This window comes from Suncus etruscus, chromosome 10, assembly GCF_024139225.1.
Source record: "Suncus etruscus isolate mSunEtr1 chromosome 10, mSunEtr1.pri.cur, whole genome shotgun sequence".
Classification (NCBI taxonomy): Eukaryota; Metazoa; Chordata; class Mammalia; order Eulipotyphla; family Soricidae; genus Suncus; species Suncus etruscus.
In genome coordinates, this window is record NC_064857.1 from 4,891,645 (window position 1) to 4,914,775 (window position 23,131).

Sequence of the window (23,131 nt, forward strand, 5' to 3'; positions counted from 1 at the left end):
TTTCTCCTCTCCTATTATACTAATTTCCAGATCAGGACTAACTTTTTTTTTTTTTTTTTTTTGGTTTTTCGGGCCACACCCGTTAGATGCTGAGGGGTTACTCCTGGCTACGCGCTCAGAAATTGCCCCTGGCTTGGGGGGACCATATGGGACACCGGGGGATCGAACCGTGGTCCTTTCCTTGGCTAGCGCTTGCAAGGCAGACACCTTACCTCTAGCGCCACCTCGCCGGCCCCTAGGACTAACTTTTAATGGTCTTCAACCATCCTCTTCACCGAAAATGTATGCATGTTCCACCCCTTATTAAATGATTATCTAATACTAAAAGTTGGCTTAAAGGTATGACTCTTCTTTATTGAGAGGGCACACCTAGCAGTGTTCAGAGCTTACTCCTGGCTCTATACTCTGGGATCACTCTGATGGGACTTGAGGTACTATATGAAATGCCAGGGATCAAATCCATGTCAGCCACATACAAAATAAGAACTGACCCGCTGTACTGTATCATCAGACCTGAATCATTTTACAATATAAACAAGATCATCATGTACTAATCCTTTTCCTCTGACTTTGCTCACCATGATGTCTTCCGTTGCATGCAAGTAAAGAAATTTTCCTGAATAAATGTTTCAGTTTTGAGGCCAAAGCAATAACATAGTAAGAGAACATTTGCCTTGCACACAGAGGACCCAAGTTCAAAACCCAGTATCCCATATGATCTCCTGAACCTTCGAGGAGTAATTTCTGAGCACAAAGATAGAAGTAACCCCTTAGTGTGACCAATAAGCCCCTCAAAAAATATTTCAATTTCTATGTTGGCAGTTCAATTTCCAGAGACTTAAAATAATCATTAACCATGAAGATCCTGTTCTATTGCTGCTATCAGTCAATCAAAAGGTAGGATGATGAATACAGAAAGGGTTTTCATTACACAACAAGCAACAAGATGTCCTAAAGAACCAACTCACCATTGAGAGGAAACAGCTTTTGTAGGAAAAGAACATGGAGGTGTAGTCTTTCAACATGCAAGTAGAGTGGGTAATAATTTTTGGCATGATTAGTTCTCTAAAGCATGCTTTGATGTGGCTATAAATCTAAAGGTTTCTGACTAAAGATTTTGCCTAAACACTATCTTCCTTGATAAGCTTTTTTTAAAGGACAAAATAAGGAAGAATGGAACACACTTTACATTGTCTATAACCCTTACCCAGGAGTTTATCAGATTTAATTTTGAGTCCAGCTCTGAATTCCTTTGAGGGCTGGTTTCGCTTGTTTTTGAAAAATATTTTCAACCAGCCAGTTATGATTGTCTCCCTCACATGCAGATCTGAGAAGCTCCACTCACACTATTCCAAAGCGAGATCTCAGGTACTTGCTGTGGGTACTTTAGCCGAGAAAAAAATTATAGATCAAGTCAGGTTAAGAGTGATATAAAGGAAGTGAAAACTTGAAAGGCCAAAAGAATCAATTGGTCATGGTTGGTTACTTCTTGGAGAGTGTACAATCTGTCTTACTCTTAGGTCCCCTTGAAGGAAAAACAGCACTGCCAAAGCTGTGGGCAGTACGTAATGTGGTATATTCTGTGCAACATACTATGTGTTATGTAAGGCTACAGATATGTTGATCTTCTGACCAGAGATCAGAAAGGAAGTGTGCTAGAGAGATAAGGCAAAAATAGGCAGGGGTGGTGGCAGCCTCAACATAATAGGACAGCAAAATAAGAGGTGAACTGGGATTGGCTAGGAACTGGGTTTCAGCCTGATAATTTCTTTGTCACAAAACAGTCCCTGTCTATTTAAAGACCCCGCAAGGCAAAGCAATAATCATATTCTACAAACTTACACTAAAAAAATCAAAAGAAATTATTTGTTACTATGTCAAAGGAGGGATAAAGAGAATGAAAAGCGGTCCACATCTAGGTCTTCAAACTTTGTGTTTAAATTAGATTTGTCTTAAAATATGGACAATTGAATGTTAGATCAAGTTTTCTGTAACAGAAAACAATTATAAATTCTTAATATACTGTTATAAATTCTTAATTATAATTATAAAACTTGGTTAAGGAAGCATGAGGACGTGGAACACTTAGAACCTTTTTTTTTAGAACATTTGCTTTGAATGTGTGAAGTCACTTTGCTCTATTCCCAATACTACCCCATATAACCAGCAAATGCAATACCCAGCTTAAATTCATATCCTAAGCTATTTTACTTTATTTAGGCACTGTGGTTAAAAAATTGTTCCCATTAAAGTTTCAGCATAGAATGTAAACCACCCTTAATCAGTGCACTTTTCCCACCACAAATGCACCCATATCCCCAGTTTCCTTCCTACCTCCCCACCTCTACCTGTCTCTGGAGCTAATGAAGGGGTACCATATATGTTGACGATTTACAACTTGTTTTCATCCAAAATAGTAAATTTTCCCAACTTACCATCTTGTTTTACATGTCAAAAGCCACCTGGGCTGGACTGGCTCAAGATAGGCCTTTTATCCTCACTGCCCTGCCTGGGGGTTGTCTTGGTGTTTAATAAAATCTTCAGTTCCAGTGGGCAAGTGCTCTCTCTAGCTCTGCAAGGCTAGAAGCTCCATGTGTTTTTCACCTCTCAAGCTTGGCGCGGTTTATTTTCTGTGGTGATCCCTGATCCAGACCCATTTTTCCCAAGATGGGATTACAACATGTGGAGCCTAACACATGTCATTTTATCCCATTTCAGTACTAGTTCTCATCCAAGGTGATCAGCACCAACAATTATTGTCATAATGGACCCTATTCTATTCTAACTGCACTCCCTTTCTCTCTGACCTAATATCAATACTCTTCGTCTTTTTCGTACTATTGTAACAGGTGTGAGGTTTGTGTTCTACTTCCTGGGTGGTTGGATGATATTGAGTACCTTTTAAAATTCCTGTTGATCATCTGTATATTTTCCTTTTAAAAAATTGTCTGCAGAGCTGGAGCAATAGTCAGCAGGTAGGGTATTTGCCTTGCAGGTGGCCAAATCAGTTTGATCCCTGACATCCCATAATTTTCCCAGAGCCCGCCAGGACTGATACCTAAGTACCACCAGGTGTGGCAAAAAAAGTGGAGAGGAGGGGAGGGAAGGGGGGAGAGGAGGGGAGGGGAAGGGAAGGGAAGGGAAGGAATTTTTAAGTTGTTTCCCTTTTGCTCTGAGCTGTTTGATTTATGTTTTTCAATTGCCAGTTGAAATATACATGTTTTCAGATGCATCCTTCCATTCCCGAGGCTGCCTCTTTATTATTACTTTTGTTGTTCTGTTTCTTTCAGTTCAGTGTCATCCCACTTACCTATTATTTTTGTTGTCTGTGTTTTTACAGTCCAATCACTGTTTAAACCAATTTTAAAAAAAGCTTTTACCTATTGTTTGAGCATTTTTTAAGTAGCTTTCTAGGACTGTGTCTTATCTAAGATTGCATTCCCTTTTTAGCTTTTGTGTGATTTGAAACAAAGGCTTGATGTGATTCTTCTGCATGTAAATCGCCAGTTTCCCCAGTACTCTGCTAGCTGCTTTTATTTTTAAATCAAAAAAATTTAGAATTCCTCACCATCCCCCATCTTATATCCCTACCGTATTATGTAACCTTAGTTCTTTTATCAAAATCCATTCGTTTGTTGGTTCTTTTGCTCTATTTGTCCATCAGTTTTATTTTTAAAGTTTTTTGTAAAAAAAAACAAAAAAACAAGTTTTTTGTAAGGTCACCTCCTTAGTAGCTATTAGAGGTCTAGAGTTCAATCTTGGTTGATAACTGTCTGTTTCTAGTTTAGGCTCATTGTTTGGTGCTGGAAGTCATCAGAGCTATACCTGGTGGTGCTTGGAGGCCAAACAGTGCCAGGGATCAAACTCAAGGTCTAGCACATGTAATAAGACATGAACTCTAGCCTTTTGAGCCAACTCCCTAATCACTATTAAACAATTATATATTATTATACTGTACTTCTAGCTTGGTTTATCCAATACTTTTTTTTTCCTTATTTGGCACCCATGACAATTCCATCAAACTTCTTTCATTTTGCTCTGAATAATACAACTAGATATTTGTAATAGCTGAATGGTGTTCATTATGTAAATGTACCATATGCACATTTTATTAAAGAAACTAAGTTTTTCATATTGTGTTTTTGTCACTTGTTAAATCAGCTGATCACAAATGAATAATTTATTCCTAGACTATATTATTAATCTATGTTTTATGCTAGTAGTAAACTATTTTGATGACTAACTTCATAATATACACCAAAACCAGGAAAAGTAAAACTTCCAAATTTGTTCTTCACAATTAGCATTCCTTCAGTTCTGATGCCTTTTTGCGTTGCATATAACTTTTTCCTCTGAAAAATACCATTGGAATTTTGACAAGTATTGCATTAATTTATAGGCCACTCTATATAGAATGGACATTTTAAATAATGCATTTATATTCCATAAATAATGGATATCTGAAATATACATTTAAGTGTACAAATATTATAAGTCAGCATCCAATACCATTATAAATATATTACTAAGCCAGAATAGAATGAAATCAATATTCACAAACTGTGTGTGTGTTTTTAAGCCACATCTGGTGGTGTTCAGGGCTTACACCTGGCTAGGAATTTTACTCCTGGTGGGTTTAGGGACCATATATGATGACACATCAAACCCTGGTCTAGCACATACAAGACAAATGCCCTATCCACTGTACTGTCTCTCCAGCTTCAATTATATATATTTATATATGCATACAAGATACCTAAAATGGGTAATACTAAAAAATAGATTCCACTGTCATGTTGGAACATTGTATACATGAAACTATTATTAAATGATGGTGCCTACATTAAAATTTAAAGGGAAATAGTTCCCAAAGTACTTTATACACATTATTCTATATAATCTTGTACAGAAAGTACCACTTATTTTATTCATTTTGAGACATAGCAAGAGCTAAAATAGTTCCTGGGAAGTAATTGTTTCACTAGGGACATATACATAAGTAAGACTGTGCCTAGCTGTTCTACTATACTGCACGACACAGTTTCCTGACACACTCTGAATTGTTAAAAGTCACTACCATGGAACAGCAGGAAAAAGGCTGGGGCCAGAGAGATAGCACAGCAGGTAAGGCACTTGCCTTGCACATGGCTGATCCGAGTTCGCACATGTTCGACTATGGTCCTTGAGCCTGCCAGGAGTGATTTCTGAGTGCAGAACCAGAAGTACTCTCTGAGCGTGGACAGGTGTGGCCCAAAAACAAAACAAAAGAAAAGAAAAAGGCTTGATTTTAATGCCTACTCTGTCTGCTTAAGTGCATTTTCTAATTTCATACAATGAACACTTATACACTAGATGATAAAATTAAAATTAATTTTAAATTAGGCTTAATTAGAAATAAAAGAATCAGAGAATACAACTCTTTTTTAATACAGAGTACACAGAAAGTACCCAGTCTATCTCCACATAGATAAGTGTCCTCTAAAAGTAAAAAAGCACAGGTGCCTTTTAAACAAATAACTTCTTTGTACATCTTTTACATCTTGAGATAACAATTAAATCAGAGATGTATCTGTTTAGGAAACAGTCAAGTGATAAATGTGTGACCAAATGTAAGATTTTCCAAAAGTAATAAATGACTTTAAAATTTCCAAAATATAGGGCCCGGAGAGATAGCACAGCGGCGTTTGCCTTGCAAGCAGCCGATCCAGGACCAAAGGTGGTTGGTTTGAATTCCGGTGTCCCATATGGTCCCCTGTACCTGCCAGGAGCTATTTCTGAGCAGACAGCCAGGAGTAACCCCTGAGCACCGCCGGGTGTGACTAAAAAAACTAAAAAAACTAAATAAATAAAAAATTTCCAAAATATAGACAATTATTTCATATAGATTTTTCTATCTTTGTTTTATGTTTTGAGGTCCCCCTTAGTAGTGTTCAGGGCATACTGCTGGTTCTATTCAGTCATGGTATGCTTGGGACCATATGTCATGCCAGGGATTGAACCCAGATTAGTCATGTGCAAAGCAAGCACCCTAAGTGCTTGACTATCTGTGGCCCCTCTCAGAGTTTTTGAGGATTTGAAATTGGGGACAGTTTTCTAATCTTGAGTCTCGTGAGGTATAGGCCAAGTCTCTAACAATTGGAGACTTAACTGGAGCCACAAGATCTGCTTCCAAATTCAAAGTTCACTCTAGATTGTTGGCATGAGGTTTCACTGTTTCCACATGATTATTTCAATAGAATATTCACTAAATGGTTTCTTCAGACTATGTAATCCAAGAGTAATTCAGAAGGTGTAGTATCTTTAATAATCTGATCTCAAAAAAGGATGTCCTATCAAATCTACTATATTGTATTAACTCAGATCAACCATAGTAGTGGGTTACATGGTATATCAAGGATATTACCATGGCAGGAGTTACTGGGAGCCATCTCGGAGGCTGAGAGCCACAAATCCACTATTTAAAAGTGTGTCCTGTAAACATTTATGACTGAACCAGCTACTGGTTAACAGTGCGATCCTACATTTGTCCAAGAGTTGGAAGGATGGCTGGTTAGATCTCTCAAGTTCAGCTGTCACGTGTCTCCACACATTATGAGATTCACTATATGGTACCCAAGAAACTGAGAGGAACAAAAACATGAATGTGTCTGAACATACTAGGTTTGCTTACCACATTAGGTTCTTAGAATCACTGTATGTCATAGTAGACACATGAATGGCAATATGTAAATTACACAGATGTTCTTTTTAATGACCAATTCCTTTCTCATTTAGAATTAGTCGAGGCTAAAAACTACATCTCAGCCTGCCATAGCCCTGGCTGACGTTGTGTACCTCTCCCTCATACCCCTTCCTTTCCTAGCAACTCTTGCACCCTATGTTGGTCTTAATTGGTTTTGCCCTCTAACATTAGCCTATCTTTAAAAGTCTTTTGGCTGCAAGTACTTAAGTTGTACTGGTGGTGGAGAGGCACTGTTTATGTATCTGTACCGGAAAATCAACAAAGTTGAAGACAGGAGATCCAAACTACAATAATTAAATTTTAAAATTTACCTGTCAGGGCAGGAGAGAGAACAGTACAGTAGGTAGGATGCTTGTCTTGTACACAGCCATCCCAGGCTTGATCCCTGAGTCCCATCTAGAGCAAGTCCTGAGCACTAAGAGTAAGCCCTTAGTACTGCCAGATATGGTCCAAAAACAAATAACAAAAATTTGCCTGTGAAGGAGGCAGGCAGGGAGTAGCAGGGAAACGGGATCTAGTGGAGGAAAACTCTCAGTAATGAGAGTTAAAAAGCTGTGGACTTGAAAGTCAGCTATGAATAATTTTGTAAATCATGATGCCTCATAAAAAGACTAATTTAAAATAACTAAGGCTTCTGTCTGCAGTTCTTACATTTCTACCATATTTCTCTCCTTGGTCCCCCCTCAGTGCACGTCATGCAAAATATACTCAGTGAGATATTCATATAGCAAAGTTTCATGTATCTGTGTTTTCTTCTAGAAATATTATTCCTGGTCCATTTCTGCCCGACACATTTATTTTATTTCAAATCTCTCTTCAAGCATCATTCCTTTTATGAAATTTCTCTGTCCCTGTGGTACATCAACAGAATTAATTCTTCTCTTTTCTAGATTGTTGTTGAAACATGTTTCAATGTCTGTACCTTTGTAATGGCTTGGGGTAATTATTTTTATACATGCATCTTTTCACACTGAGCTTACTGAAGATTAATTAGCTCTACCTTTGACTTCCAACACCTATTCCCAGTGCATAGAGCATAACAAATTTTCAATACACATTTCAACAAAGAGAAACTGCAAGGCTAGACAGTAACATGTACTGCTAAGTAAGAGACCACACCACTCTTCTGATCTAATAAGCCCCTCAATTTTTTATATGAATACTTGCATTATTCACCTGTGTGTGCTTGGCTCTTGTTTTTTGCTGCTCTTTCAAAATCTCTTTGCCTATTGGACACTTGACTGTTGTCTTTTCATTTATGGAAAGATATGAACTAGTTTCTCACTCTAAAAAGTATAATTTCACTGTCAGGCCAGATAAGGTGGGGTGATGAAATAAACAAAGTATTCAAAATGCACAGACCTAGGTCTATTGAGTTTTTTTGACGAATTAACCGGCCTCTTTGGAAAAAGTAAAACACAGGGGGAAATTACTTGAGCTATGGATGATTACAGGTCCTGGCAAGAAACTGATTTCACCTGACTGCCCACATGTTAGGATTACTAAGAGATAAAATCCTGGTTGAGAGAATAAGAGCTAGTAAATCACCCAAGGACTAACAAAGGCAAGAAGCCATTAACATCTTGTTGAAAGGACAAAGGGAGGAACAATTCTGAGCCTACTTAGGATAGAAATAAAGATAATACCAGTCCCAAGGGTGCTAAGAAACTTCTAATAGTGGAGGTGCATGAAGGAAACAAGGAGGAATTATCTTGGCATCAGTCGAGAAACCAGTCATGAAGCAAGTCAAAAAGATGCTAGATTTAGCTTCTTGGCACGAAAAGCAGGCAGCAAGGACTCAAAGCATGAGTGGATGGGTTTAACAGACTGGCCAGCACTCTGATTAAACAACAGACACTGATTACAGTGCTGCTGTGGCTCAAAGGTCCGGGGACTTGGTGTTACCAGATGCCATGTTAGACCCACTAAGCAAAAACTGTGGCACTCTTGACTTAATGGTCACAAAGTCTTGCTCTTTCCTGCACAGTTTCATTGCTGTTTCTCCTACAACCAGTGTTTCAATGATCCAGTCTGTTTTGAATTGGCTAAATTAGCTACTTAACCTGTCCCCAGATGTGGAGCAAGAAAAAATAATTTCGAGTTCTTTTGAGAAAACTGTCCAGCTGGATACTACATAATCTCTTCCGTGTGATCTATTTCCTTTTCCCTCTTACCTAATGAGATGAAACAAAATGGCCATGCTAATGAAAACCATCGAGCATTTCGAATGTGGTTGCCCTAGCATAAAATACACGAATTTTTTTTTTTTTTTTTTGGTTTTGTGGGCCACAGCCGTTTGATACTCAGGGATTACTCCTGGCTAAGCACTCAGAAATCGCCCCTGGCTTGGGGGGACCATATGGGACGCCAGGGGATCGAACCTTGGTCCTTCCTTGGCTAGCACTTGCGAGGCAGACACCTTACCTCTAGTGCCACCTCACTGGCCCCTATACATGTCTTCTTAAGACATAAGAACTACTTTCTAAATCCTTTATCTCACCACTCTTCAGCTCACAGCCTTTTTCCTTCTGCCTTGTTTTCATCCCTGTCACTGGTCTAAGGAATCAGAGGCTCTGATGCTGCCTGCTCCCATGACTGCCTCTACCAGGGGTCTCAAACTCAAATTTACCTGGGGGCCACAGGAGGCAAAGTCGGGTAGTGCAAAGTCAGTAGTAAGCCTTGAACATTGGGGGGGGGGGGGTTTGACCCAAACAACTAAAACAAAACAAAAAAAGATTCCTCTAGGGCAGGGCCACAAAATGTTGCCGTGAGTTTGAGACCCCAGTTTGAAATCACTGCTAGGGTTGCCCACATCTTTCTCTTCCTTCTCTATTTCCATCTTAGGTTCTTGTCAGGAACCTAAGAAGTAGAATGTCTTGCCATTCGACTCGGCTTTCAGGAGCAATCAGCCAATTAAACCATCCCCTTCAAGGAGACTACCAGATTAATAAACCCAGGTAAATTGACTGCGGGCACTCTCTGACTCTTCTTGGCTGCTTGTTACTCTGCACCCAAGATTTGAGGTTTCAAAAAGGCTCAATGTGATCACTTATCTCCCAGTGTTGTAATAAAATTAGACTAAGAATAGGATAAGGCTTACAAAAGCAGAGCAGTATGATTCTGGGATAGGGTTTAGATGAAAACTCCTCACATTTGGGGGCAGAAGTGAGGTGAACCAAGATGAAATATCCTCCAACCCTTTTAGAGTTGTGACAGATACTTCTAAGATGCATTCCTCCTTGTCTGTGCATAAACAGAATGAATTAGATAGATGGGATAGCATTTAGTTTTTGCTTTTTTGTTGTTGTTGTTGTTCTGGGGCCACACCCAGTGGTGCTCAGGAGTTACTCCTGGCTTTGTGCTCAGAAATCGTTCCTGGCAGGCTTGAAGGCCATATGGGATGCTGGGGGTGGAACCAGGTCAGCACATGCGAGGCAAATGCTCTACTGCTGTGCTAAGGTGGGGACCTGGGATAGCATTTAGCAGTTTTATTGGGGGGACTTCATTGACTTTTGAGCCAATTGACTCAGTTGACAATTGAGTCTTTTTGGTTTATCCTAGTAAATTGAAACAATTATCTTCCTGAAGGTCTTTATCTATGAAGGAGCCCATGTATACTGTTCTTAGCAACAGGAAACTAAGTCATATTTTAGGAATCATTGAATCTTAACTATAAAAAATAATTGTAACTTTAAGAATTACTGCACTGCATCTTTATTAAGATTTATTGGTAGAATACTGTATCTTTATTTTGCATTTTTGTTTTTGTTTTGGGGGCACGCCCAGTGACACTCAGAGGTTACTCCTGACTCAGAAATTACTTCTGGGGCCAAAGAGATAGCACAGTGGTGGGGCGTTTGCCTTGCACTCGGTCAACCTGGGTGGGACCTGGTTTGATTCCTGGCATCCCACATGGTCCCCCAGCCTGCCAGGGGCGATTTCTGAGTGCCGAGCTAGGAGTAACCCAAGTACCACTGGGTGTGGCCCAAAAACCAATCAATATAAAAAGTTTAAAAGAAATTACTTCTGACAGGCTTTGGGGGCCATATAGGGTGTCAGGGATGAAACTGAGGTCAGCCATGTGCAAAGCAAAAACCCTACCCACTATGCTATTGCTCTGGCCTCTACTTTGCCTTTAATAAAATAAAGTTGAATCACTGAGATAGTTACAAAGTTGTTCATGACTAAAGTTTCAGTCAACATGTACATATAATGTCCAATATCATCCCTTCACCAGTTTATATTTCCTGCTACTAATGTCTATTTCCCTCCCACCCTCTCCCCTGCTTGCCTCTATGGTAAACCTTTTTACCTCTCTCTCTCTCTCCAAGAACAGGGTGCTGAAAGGAAGTAAAGGGATATGTATGATACCCCTTCAGTTAATAGTATTGCAAACCACAGTATCTGAATATTGTATCTTAAAGTATTGATTGATTATATTTAATGTGAAGTAAAAATAAATATTAAACAATTTTTATTCAGCATTATTGGTTGGCTAAATTCTAGAACCAAAACACCCTACCATATATGTCCTGATAGACAAACAACATTAAAAATTAAAAGTTGGGGCAGAGAGATAGTCTGGAGGTAAGGCGTCTGCCTTCCATGCAGAAGGATGGTGGTTCAAATCTCAGCATCCCATATGGTTCCCCCACCCCCACCCCGTGCCTGCCAGGGGCAATTTCTGACAGTAGTGCCAGGAGTAACTCCTGAACACAGCTGGGTGTGACCCAAAAACAAACAAACAAAAAAAAGAATTAAAAGTTACTAAAATAATGTATTAAACCTAAATACTGGCTAAGTAACCAAGCCTAAATTTATGATTCCTAAAATATATATTGGGTAATCACGATTAGTACATAAAATATATGGATTCACTTTTTTAATGGATTCACTTTGAAGACTCGTAATTTGAGAGCTATTTTTAAAATGCTCTTTATTGTTAGGATTTAGTCACAAGAACAGGGCAGACAAGATTTAATAGGATTAAGCCTGGCTTTCAAAACAAGTTTGGAAAGAAATACAGGAAATGACCTTCCTATGATAAGTCAATTTTGGCACCATTAAGATATCTTCACTTTCTCAGCTTGCCCAGGACTTTGTAAGAATTAATTTTAAATCTATGGCACTTGTCTTATGAAAAAGGTAGAACTAGATATGCTATATTACATACCTAAAGACAAAACAAATATCTAAACCCTCCTGCTGTACTCAAGAATAAAATTAACAGTAATAATATTTAGTATTAAGCAAGTGTAATAAAGGCAGAAATACTGGGCTAGATAGATAGTTCAAAGGACTGGGGTGCATGCCTTGCATGTCTTAAGTTCTACTAGTATTGCTGAGTGTTATTTCTGTTGGACCCCTGACCGCTGCAAGAGTTCCTGGTAGCCTCTATTCTGTTATGCCTAGACAGCATATTAGTGAACCCAAGCACCAAAGTGGCACTGAGCACTCGAGATCCACAAATAATAAAAGCAAAAATACTGAAGTCAGACACCATCCTCTCACCCTAATCATAGATTAAAATTGATAACCAAGACCATCAAAGTAGGGGGCTTGGAATATGGCTCAGTGGCTTAAAGCGGCTGGGCAAATGAAGGGTTGCAAGTTAACAGCCTGGGGAGACTGTACTGAGTAACAGGACAATCCTGACAGTTTCATTATGAGGGAATTACTAACAAAAAAGGACCTAAAAGATGGTGCAGTGTCCCCAGGACAAGCATGAGGCCTTTAGTTTAGTAACTAGGGACACACATGTGCCTTGATGAACCTGACCACACCACTGTCTGGGCTCCCTACTTAAGGAAAAATCTCTAAAATTAAAAAAAAAAAAAAAAAAAAAAAAAAAAAGGTTATATTTTTCTTGTAGGAAAGTAATGAGCTCATTTAGAAAATCTTACTCAACAAAATCATCAGAGATACAGAGCAAAGGGCTGTTTGTTCCCTGATCTCTCTAAATTTTCCACCCTAAAATCTTTTCAGAACTTAAGACCTTTTTTGTCTTTTGGGGTTGAGGTGGTCATAATCATCTGTGCTCAGGGCATATTCCTGGCTTTGAACTCAGGGATCACTCTTCAGGGAGAGCCGGGTATTGGCCAGGGTAACGAAGAGCAAAGTGCATTACCAACTGTATATACTCTCTACAGCACCCGAAAGGACATCTTTTTCATTAAATGATAAATTTCCTATTTCTTACCATTAGGGCATAGTAATTTTGTTCTAATTATATAAATATCTTTGCAAAACTAAAGCTCTACTGAGCCAAACAAAAATCCTGAAACTTGGTCATCTTAAATCTTAGTTTTAAAAATGGTATAGGAGGCTGAGAAATAGTACAAGGACTATCGTTGGCACATGGCCCTCCATCACCACAGAGTGTGGCCTGGAAGGATTTAGGGTGGCCCAGGTAATCCCAGCATTGCAGGAATCATCAACGACATCACTTTTTGGGCCACTGAACTGAACTACGGGCCCAGATGGCACCAGTGAGGCCCTTCGGGAGGTAACTCCTCTAAAAATATTAAAAAAAAAAAAAAAAAAAAGATTGGGAGACTAAACATATCCATCAATAAATTATGATATTCATGTATCACAGAAATGTCCTTTATCCATTTCACATCCACAGAATGCTTTGGTAAAAGCATGAATAAAATTATACTCTCCATAAGTTAAACAGACACAAAGAGGCATGTATGACTCAAGAGCATAAAAATAGATCTTGAGTACAAATAACACCAATTTATGGAAATAAAGGCCAGAACTAGATATGTAGAGAAGGTAAGCTGCAAAAAGACAAAAGCAAACTTTTCTGGAGTAAACATAGTTCCTTATATTGATTGAGTTGTGTTGACCATATTTCAAATCATCTATTTAAAATGTGTGTTATAAATTACATCAGAGCTGTAAAACAAAGTACTCTGAATTTAAGGGGTCCCAAAGCTAGGTATAACCTACCACCACAGAAAGCATATGATGAGTCTTCCTCAAAACCAACGCAAGTCATTCAGAAAGATGTGAAGCTTTAATTCACTGTTAACATTTATCTGATCAATCTTTATATTATACATAAACTTTTCACATGTCTAAATAGAGATACATCTTTTACAATACACTATTGTCCAAGTGAGTACTGTGTGCTATGTCACCACTGTTTATGGATCTATAAGAAGCCATGGGGGTTAAATATACAGAAATTATGCATAAGAAAGTTTACTTCTTTTAAAGTTTAAGAAAGACTATATACTATAAAAGTTTACATATATTCTTTAATTCTAGATACAGTGACAACTAATTATAATCACAACAGCTTTTAAATGGTAGCACATTCAGATTTAGAACATCCAGTTATTTTTTTCATGTCTACAAACTCCAGATTACATTTTCATTTCTAGAGAACAGACCAGCTTTCAAACCATAAACCAAAATTTGGTATAATAGAAAATTAAATGTACATATATTATACTCTAGAGATATGGGGCTTCATTACATTTGTAACAATATGCAACTCTTCAAAGGTGGTGTTCAAGAGAAATAGTCAAAAAACAGATTTAAAGTTCTACTAAAGTCTACATATATTTTATGAAAAGATGAAGTCCCTTGTTTATAAATAAATATAAAGTACAGATTTTTCCTCTAGAAAATACTGCCTGGAAGTGTTCCAAGCTGACTCAAGAAAAAATTAGGGAGTGAATAGGGAACAAGACTTCAGAAAACAAACATATGATGTTTGCAATCTTCCTGAGTCTATTTTCAACTGGGACAAATTTTGCAGTCAGTTCTCCAATGCTTCAGTGTCCACAGTCAGGAGTAAATCTAGGACATATTCTACAGAAATCTGAAAGGATTTCTAAGCACAACTAATTTACATAAGGGAAAGCTGATCCCCTTTTGTATTAAATTCTACATGAATACCCAATAAAATCATAGCCCCTCCTTTAATAGTGATGCTAGAATTAAGTGATGAAAATATATGCACAGCTGCGCACAGATCACCATTAAATACAGAAACAAAATGCCATTTGATGCATATCAAATACGTTCCCATAAAGCCAATTTGAATATATTTATTTTCATTTACTTCGTACAGCATTAGAGAAAAATACATGTAAAGAAGACTGCTATGAACATTTGATGGCACTAAGTATTCAAGTAAGCATCAGGCATGCACAATAGTTATCATGTATATACCTTAACTTTTTACTTATAGCTACAGTATGTTTAAAGCATCGAACACTTTTTAAATCAAGTATTTTAACTGGCCTATGGTTACATAGGGAAAAGCATAAACTTCCTTCCCTGTCTCAACAGACAATGGTAATATTAAGTCTTATTCCCCAATTTGGTATTTATTTTGCATGTCATCCTTAAAATTGCAAAAGCAATAAAAATTCTTATCAATACTAAATTAGAAATATATCCTGGCTGCAGTTTGGTCACCACACGGCATGCCAAACCTTTGTAGGTTACATAAGAATGACGTAACGGTGGCTATAGATGACAATGACTCAAATTATCAGCCTTGTCTTTTGATTCCGGTTCTTTTTGTCTCAAATAAAGCTATTCAGTAGCACATATTAATATTTTTTCTTATTTACTATCAATATAAAAGTAAGTAAAACTTAAATCCTTTACTGTGGCATAATAGAATATGTTTCAATTATATTAGGTGACGAGGGACAGGGAAGGAAGTAATTTGTCCTTCTACTTAAGTAGCAATCCCAGACAAATAAAGACAAATATCAATACAGACTGGTTCTTGGTCATCTATGGCTTAAAGAACTGGACTTGAAAACCACTTCAGGACAAAAAAGTTTTATGAATAAAAATACATTACATACCTAGGAAATCATGCAATAAAGTTCTCATGAAAACCGGAATCTTAATGACAAAATAGGGTCTGTAGGTATGAACAATGTTTCCTCTTTTACCAAGAGATCATGCCCTGAATAATCTTGCTTTTGAATTATATCAGATTGTATCTGCCAGATCATTCTGATTTGCTCAGATTGATAAAAAGAAGTCAATGTCCCAAGACCACTAGAATATAAATGAAGGAACTAATTTGTGTCAAGAACAGGCTGGCAGATACATACAACCTAGGCAGAATGACACTCTCAGGATTTTGTTACTCGGCCACTCCTGCAAAAGTCAACTTGAAGTACTTGACCAGGTGGAGTATCAGACGGGTAAATGCTTAAAACAACTACTGAAATGGTTAATCTTTCCAAAATCTACGCACCCTTTAAATCTTTGAGACCTGCCAGGGTAAGACCAGAACGCTACTCCTGGTTCTGGCATGCTCCTACAACATGAGAATTGAACTGGACTACGATGATTGTAATATCATCTCTGTACATTCGAGCAAGCTCTTCAGGAAGACTAAGCATCTTGGAGAGGCGCTCATGATCGACTGTTCCAAACTCATTGTTGCCCACAGCATGGCGAATCAGGTGGGTTGCTGCATTCTGATCCTCGAATACTGAGGACATCTTGGCTCTCCTTTCTGTTAAAAGGCCATGCATCTGTCCCAAAGTCACTTTGTAGCCACCAACAGCTATTGGCTGTTGATGATGCATGCCTGTAAGGTATTCACCCACAATCCTAACCACATCCTGCCTATGCATGGTCTCCCATAACCCGTCAGTAGCCAACACCAGAAATTTGTCCTGCGGCCTTAATCGGTGGTACGTCACCTCTGGCTCAGCAGTGAGATAAGGAGGTGTGTAGTAATTAGGAGGGATAAACTTGGTATATTCGTTGTCATTCAACTGGTCTGGGCCGGATTCGATGACTCTTTTTTGAAGGTCGATGCTCCACTTGAACTTAACATCTCCAAAAGCCCTAAAAGGCATCAGCAAACCAAGAAGCCGGTCCTGTTTTACCACACTCTTGGCTTCATTCTTTGGGTGTTCCAATTTCAGCCGCTCAATTTCTCTTTCATTCTGAGCATTGTGGTCATTAGAGAGCGTGACTGCTGACCAAGAACCATCTTCCTCCTGCACACCCAGCATGGCTCTGCTATCCCCTGTGTTGGCTACATGAAGATCCACGCCATCCACGTGGGCCACACAAGCGGTAGCTCCAGAAAAGGCCACTCGAAGCACCAAGTAGTTGAGGAAAGAATTGGGATCACCGACTTGAGCCTCCAAGGAGATGTCATTATCAAGCCTCTTGAAGGCATTAATCAGAGCCTCTTTCACATCAACGTCAGACGACTCTCCGGTGTTGAGATCTATCAGTTCTTGCCAGTAAGTCCGCAAGCTGTTAAAGTATAATTTGGATGCCTCCTTACTGAAGTAATCGTTGGGGTGCTTATGCCACTGGAGAATCGGCAGCAGTGCCCGGCCACTCTCCACTGCATTTTCAATCTCGAGCAACGTCTCGTGGGGTAACAAAGAGACAGCGATATAATAAAAAAGTCTTTCACTGACAGCCTGGGAACAAGCACAGCCTGCATGGCCATCAAAAACGCCCAAAAGCATCCCTCTGGTCTGCAAGCAGGTGGCGGCACTTCTCCGATCCTCGATGGGGGCATTTGCAGGTAGCTGATTGCTGTCAAATCCAAGGACAGAACTGACGTTTTTGCCATCAAATTCTGGCACTTTGAAGCTGTACTCATTAGCTTTCAGAATGCTGTTGACTTGTGGAGGTGTGAGGTAAAATTTCTGGGGAGTTGAAGCATAACGCCTTCCTTGAGTGTACTGCCACCAATTCTCCTTCGGCCTGCAGAAAGTAGCATATGCTGGATGAGGTGTGTATCTCAGGCGACTCTGGGAAACATAAAGGGATGAGCAGCAGAGATGTTTGTGGTGGCAATAGCATGCAGTGCCATAGAGTCTGCTTAGTTCGCAGTTTCGGATCAGAGGGAAAAACAGTTGAGTTGGTGCTGGCATGGCATCAGTGAATGGTGGCAGGCTGGAACTTCTGACTGGAATTCCTAGATAGTCAATTACACAGATACACAAATGAGAATTACAGTTCAGATCATGTACTTTTTTGCTTTTGTAACTAATATTAATCAGGTGAATTTACATTCTAAGCCCTGCAGAGGAGGCACCACATTTTGTACATCTAATGTGCACTATTTCTACGAGGTATATTCTGCTCACCAAAATGCTCAATCATTACTGAGTCAGGACTGAACAACGATCTAGACTTTACTTTTCCTTTATTTCCCCGCATTTCTTTGTGCGATACAAACTGTGCCGAATGTACAAAATATTTGGCTGAGGGGAGCTGAAGAAATGAAGATTATATAACACATGCAGTTGCAGTAAACCTAACCAATCACTACTTTCCCACTCTATCAATGAAAACAGCCGTGGAGGGTTAAAAGGTAGCCAAAGGGTACATGCAGCAGACCAGGCTCAATCCCTAAAATCACATGGTCCTCCAGCACCATGAGGAGCAACCCACCCCACAGTATACTATGAAAAAAGAGCTAGAAGTAGCCCCCTACCCAATCCATACCCAGAGTAGCTGACAGACAGACAGACAGACAGAAAAAGGCCTTAAATCCTGATATTGCATGGAAATTTCTCCCATTTACGAAGACATACTGTTTCTAGATTGTAAAGGCAATCACCAAAGCATTAGGATTCAGCTCCAACATGTTTACTCTTAAATTGTTAGAGAGGAACACGTTTGCTGCTGTAGTAACACAACGTTCATTATAAAATATACAGAAATAAGCAAAAACAGGAATTCTAATATTCCTTCCTATATCCAGACTGTCTTGCTGGCAACATTCTCTTAGAATACCACATTAACTTAGAGAGCACAAGTCCGGCATCAACTTGTCAAATAATCCAGAGCTCGTCTGAAGGCTTATTTGAAGTCACTCTCCTCCATATAGGTGAACACACACCAGGACAAAAATGACCAAAGATCTCACTTAGAATTCTAGACCTTTATGAGCATTTGTTAAGATGAAGCTATGAAATCAAATGCTGTTTAATTGATTGACTTGACTGTTCTGAAACTCTGAGATTTTTGTAACATATATGGCCTCCGATCTAAAATGTTTAATATATCTGCAAGCATATTTTTCCGCCTATTAGCCATAAGGGAAAGCTAAAACAATATTATTTTCAGCTATTAGGAATTCTAAATAGAATTTACCCTTAGGAAATATTTAACCTCACACTGAGAACAATAATGAATAATAAAACAATAGCTTGTTTGAATGAAAATATTTTGATAAAAGAAAACAAAACCATTAAAAATAAAGGCACAAATGTAGCAAACAAATAGAATTAGGGAAATTAAAATAATTTGAGTCTTAATATCAAATAGTCCTTCCTAAGATTATGTCCATTAAGAAAAAATTTCAGACATCAAAAACTACTAGCTATATATATTATTTTCACAAACTCCTTTTTAAGAATAATTAGAGAAGTGACAGTGGAATGTAGAGGTGCAGAGAAACTAAACACCAAATAACTGATTGTCTGCTTCTGTTGTAAGCACTGCATAAATCATACGGAACTCTTGTGTAAGTGATAAAGTACCATTACATGTCAACACATGATTTATTGGCTTACAAAACAGAAGACAAGATTACGTGCTGGAAGGTTATGACTATAAATTTGGAAGAAAGACCAATAACTGACATTTCTGACATGCCATAACAAAAAATAAAAGTTCTGGAAGAACTAGAACCTATCAAGACTAACCACGTAAATAGCAGCACTTCAAACTGAATCAAAGTCATCCAAAGGTTAAGTGTACATGACTAAGCCAGGAGATGTCTCTAATATTGGGCCACAGGGCACTGGCTTACATATATAAACCTTATCTCGGGGATGGTTTGCATGCAAAAGCCCATGAACTCATTTCCTGCTTTGTATAAAGATTTTTTATGACTGAAAATGCAAGTAGAGGCCAATCCTAATGAAAAAAAATCTTCATAAATTTGCTTTTCTAGTTTACAATTTAAGAATATGACTGGAGACAAAGTTTTTCTGCATGAAATATAATTGAATCATAAAGTGAATCAAGGAATGAGCCTAGAAAACCTGTAGTTTCCTTAAATTTGTGTTTCAACTTCTGTTAACTGCAAGCCTAATGAAATACTGTGCAAACGAAATGAATGGTTCATGCAGCAGATGAACCATTCAAACTGCTTATGAATAATAAGCAGTCCAATAGGAAAAAGTATACCTTTTCCTTTGAAGGCAAAAGTTTTGGGGATTGGAAAAAAACTTAGGGGTGAATTTTATCAACTGTATCTCCAAGTTATTCAGGAACTCAGTACACGAACTGAGAGTACAGGATATAACTGCCCAACTCCCAACGTGCTTCACTCAGACAAGGGAGTCTGGAATTGCAAAAACACTGCTTGTGATGAATGTGCATTCTACCATTCCAAGAAAGAGTGTTAAGTTCTCTCCAGGAGACCAGATGCCCTCTGAAGGTAGAGCACTTTCAAAAGCTTTCATAAATCATAAATGAGCTTTCTAGGCTCTCGTGAACATCCTGTGATTCAACAACAGACCACACTAAAATAAAACCTTTCGCTGGCTTTTGATATTTTGCCCAATAAAGTAGAAAACGACTTGGCAATAAGAAACAATAACTGTACCGTTGCCGGTAAAGCAGAGGTGCCAAAATCTCAAGTTGTTTGTGAGCGCAATTTCAAAGGCAAGTTCTTAGCCCATGATTCAGACAGAGTGGGACATAATATATGCCTCATCTCCTTCTAGGCAGATCTGGCCCAGGCTGCCCATGACTAATACAGATGCAGAGCAAATGTGAGAGAAGACGGAGGCTCGTCCACTCTTACGGATGTGCTCAGCAGAGCCTGTGGCCAAGATACGATTCCTGTTAGTGAATAGATAGATCCATGGCAGAAATGAATTCGGAAACGAAGCTAAAGCAAAGACTCGGGAGCGCTTTCCCTTTTGCCAAGCCCGGAGCCCAATGGGGTGGGCGAGGAGGGAAACGGAGGGAAAGCTCTAGTAGAGTAGCTTTCCAAAGGGCTTTGGAACCTCCGTTTATGTAATCCGATGGCATTCAACACCCTGCCTCAGGACTGCGATGTTTCAGCAACCTTTCTGGACCTGCTTAGCCACGTCCGAGCTCCAGCCAGTCATCCCGCAGGGAAGGAAAAACCCGGTTTCCTTGGCAGGACTCGAAAAGCCCCGTCCAGCCCGGCACGTGTTGGATCGGGAGTTCGTAAGGCTCCCAAGCCCCCCCAAAGGGCGCCGATCCCCGAAGCAGCACCCTCGAGCCTCCTCTTACTTCCCAGTCCGGGATGCTTGGCTGCCCGAATTCCGTGCGACGCGGGACCCACCCAGCATGTGTTCCCGGACACACACACACACACACACACACACACACACACACACGCACACACACATGTGGACACATGCAGTCCCCATCCTTCCCGGGTCCTCCTTGCAGACCCAGACCCAGGCTGCACACCTACCGCTTCGCCGGGGCCCGGGGCACACACACATTCTCCGGGCATCGCAGCACGGGGGAGCCGGCCACATCCAAGACCCGCGCGATGGCCACAGCGACGGGGACGGGACGGGGATGGGGACGGGGAGGGTGCGAGGCCAGGCGGGAGGAGGCTCCAGGCGGGCGGGGCGGGGCGGGAGAGGGCGGAGGAAGAGGAGGAGGAGGAGGAGGAGGAGCAGCAGCAGCAGCAGCAGCAGCAGCAGCAGCAAGCAGCAGCAGCAGCAGCAGCAGGCAGGACGGAGACGAGAGGGGCAGAGGAGACGAGGGCAGAGAGCGGCGGGGCGGGGAGAACAGCCCTGCACGCGAGCCCACCTCCCCACCCAGCCAGCCTGGACAGGGACAAGCCTCCTCCTCCTCCTCCTCCTCCTCCTCCTCCTCCTCCTTTTCCTCCTCCTCCTCCTCCTCCCAGCGGCCCAGCCCACCCAGACAGGCCTGGCCGCGGGTCCGAGGCAGATGTCAAGTGCAAGTGCCCCACCCAGGGGTAGGCAACCGGCCTCCTAATGCAGCCTCCCCAGGGGGGCAAATCCTTGCAAAGGGTCCCAGAGAGGCCTGACCAGGGTCCGAGGCAGATGTCATGGGCAAGTGCCCCTCCCAGGGGTGGGCAGCCGGCCCCCTAATGCAGCCTCCCCAGGGGGGCAACTTCTGGCAAACGGTCCCAGTGCAGGGTGTCCAGGCCCAGAGAGGCCTGGCCAGCGTCCGAGGCAGATGTCAAGTGCAAGTGCCCCTCCCAGGGGTGGGCAGCCGGCCCCCCAATGCAGCCTCCTAAGGGAGGCAAGTCCTTGCAAAGGTCCCCCCGGGGCGTCTCCCGGACCAGAGGCCTGGCCAGGGTCCGAGGCAGATGTGCAGGTGCCCCTTCCAGATGTGGGCAGCCGGCCCCCTAATGCAACCTCCCCAGGGAGGCGAGTCCTTGCCAAGGGTCCCAGTGCGGGGTGTCCCGGCCCAGAGGGGCCTGGCCAGGGTCCGAGGGAGCGCGCAGACATGTCCTCGCAAAGGGCCCCTGGGGCGTCTCCCGGACCACAATAGCCTGGCCAGGGTCCGAGGCAGATGTGCAGGTGCCCCTCCCAGATGTGGCAGCCGGCCCCCAATGCAGCCTCCTCTGGGAGGCGAGTCCTGGCCAAGGGCCCCAGTGCGGGGCTGTCCCGGCCCAGAGAGGCCCGGCCGCGGGTCCGAGGGCGCGTGCAGGCGCGCAGGCAGGTCCTCGCCAAAGGCCCCAGGGGCGGCCCCCGGCCCGGGTCCGAGGCGAGTGCGCGAGACGAAGCGCCCCCCCCCCCGGCCCCCAAGCGCCTCTGAGCCAGCGCCCGGGGCCACGGCCCGACCTTCCCGCCCCTCGCGACTCCCCGCAGCGCCTCGACGACTACGCACCGGGCGCCGCCGCCCCGCACAGCCGCGGCTCGCTTCCTCACTCAGGCTCGGCCGCCGCCTCGCCCTCCGCACGGCCCGTTCCTCGCGGGCCCCGCCAGGCCGCCCAGCCGCCGCCTGGCCACGCCCACAAACATGAGATACGCCCACCGAGCCACGCCCCTGTGTGGGGGCTTCGCGCCTTCCCATTGGCTGCGCCGCGCCCGGGAGGCGGGGACGTAAAGACACGCCCCTTCGCCGCGGGCGGACGCGAGGCGCGGAAGCCACCGCGCTCGACGCCCGCCCATGACGTCGCGGGGTCAGCCCCGCCCCCCTCATGAGAGCGTGGCTCTCATTGGCTCCGCCGCCGCCCCACGTGACCGCGCGGGGCGTGGCGGGAAGGAAGGGAGGGAGGGAGGAAGGAAGGCGGGGCGCGTCGTTCTAAGGAGCGCTCGCGCTCCAGGCGCTGAGGCGACAGGATCCGCCCCCGGGAAAGGCGCCGCTGGCCGCGGCGGCGGCATCCTGGCGGGAATGGGGCTCTGGGGACCCGCGCTTTACAAGCGGCCGGTTTTCGGGGATCCCTGG

General features: G+C 42.1%; 1 protein-coding gene across 2 annotated transcripts; it reads right to left on the minus strand.

The window, feature by feature from the left end:
• Positions 1–13,747: 13,747 nt before the first annotated feature.
• On the minus strand, positions 13,748–22,591 carry PDP1 (pyruvate dehydrogenase phosphatase catalytic subunit 1). 2 transcript variants are annotated; one of them, XM_049781914.1, is made up of 2 exons: positions 22,571–22,591; positions 13,748–17,681 (listed from the first exon to the last, which is right to left on the minus strand). In XM_049781914.1, the coding sequence occupies exon 2, from the start codon at positions 17,635–17,637 to the stop codon at positions 16,024–16,026; it is 1,614 nt and encodes a 537-aa protein (XP_049637871.1). In that variant the 5' UTR covers positions 17,638–17,681; positions 22,571–22,591; the 3' UTR covers positions 13,748–16,023. The 2 variants fall into 2 exon arrangements, with proteins under 2 accessions (XP_049637871.1, XP_049637869.1); XM_049781912.1 differs by lacking the exon at positions 22,571–22,591 and adding an exon at positions 21,174–21,299.
• Between the last annotated feature and the right edge of the window lie 540 nt (positions 22,592–23,131).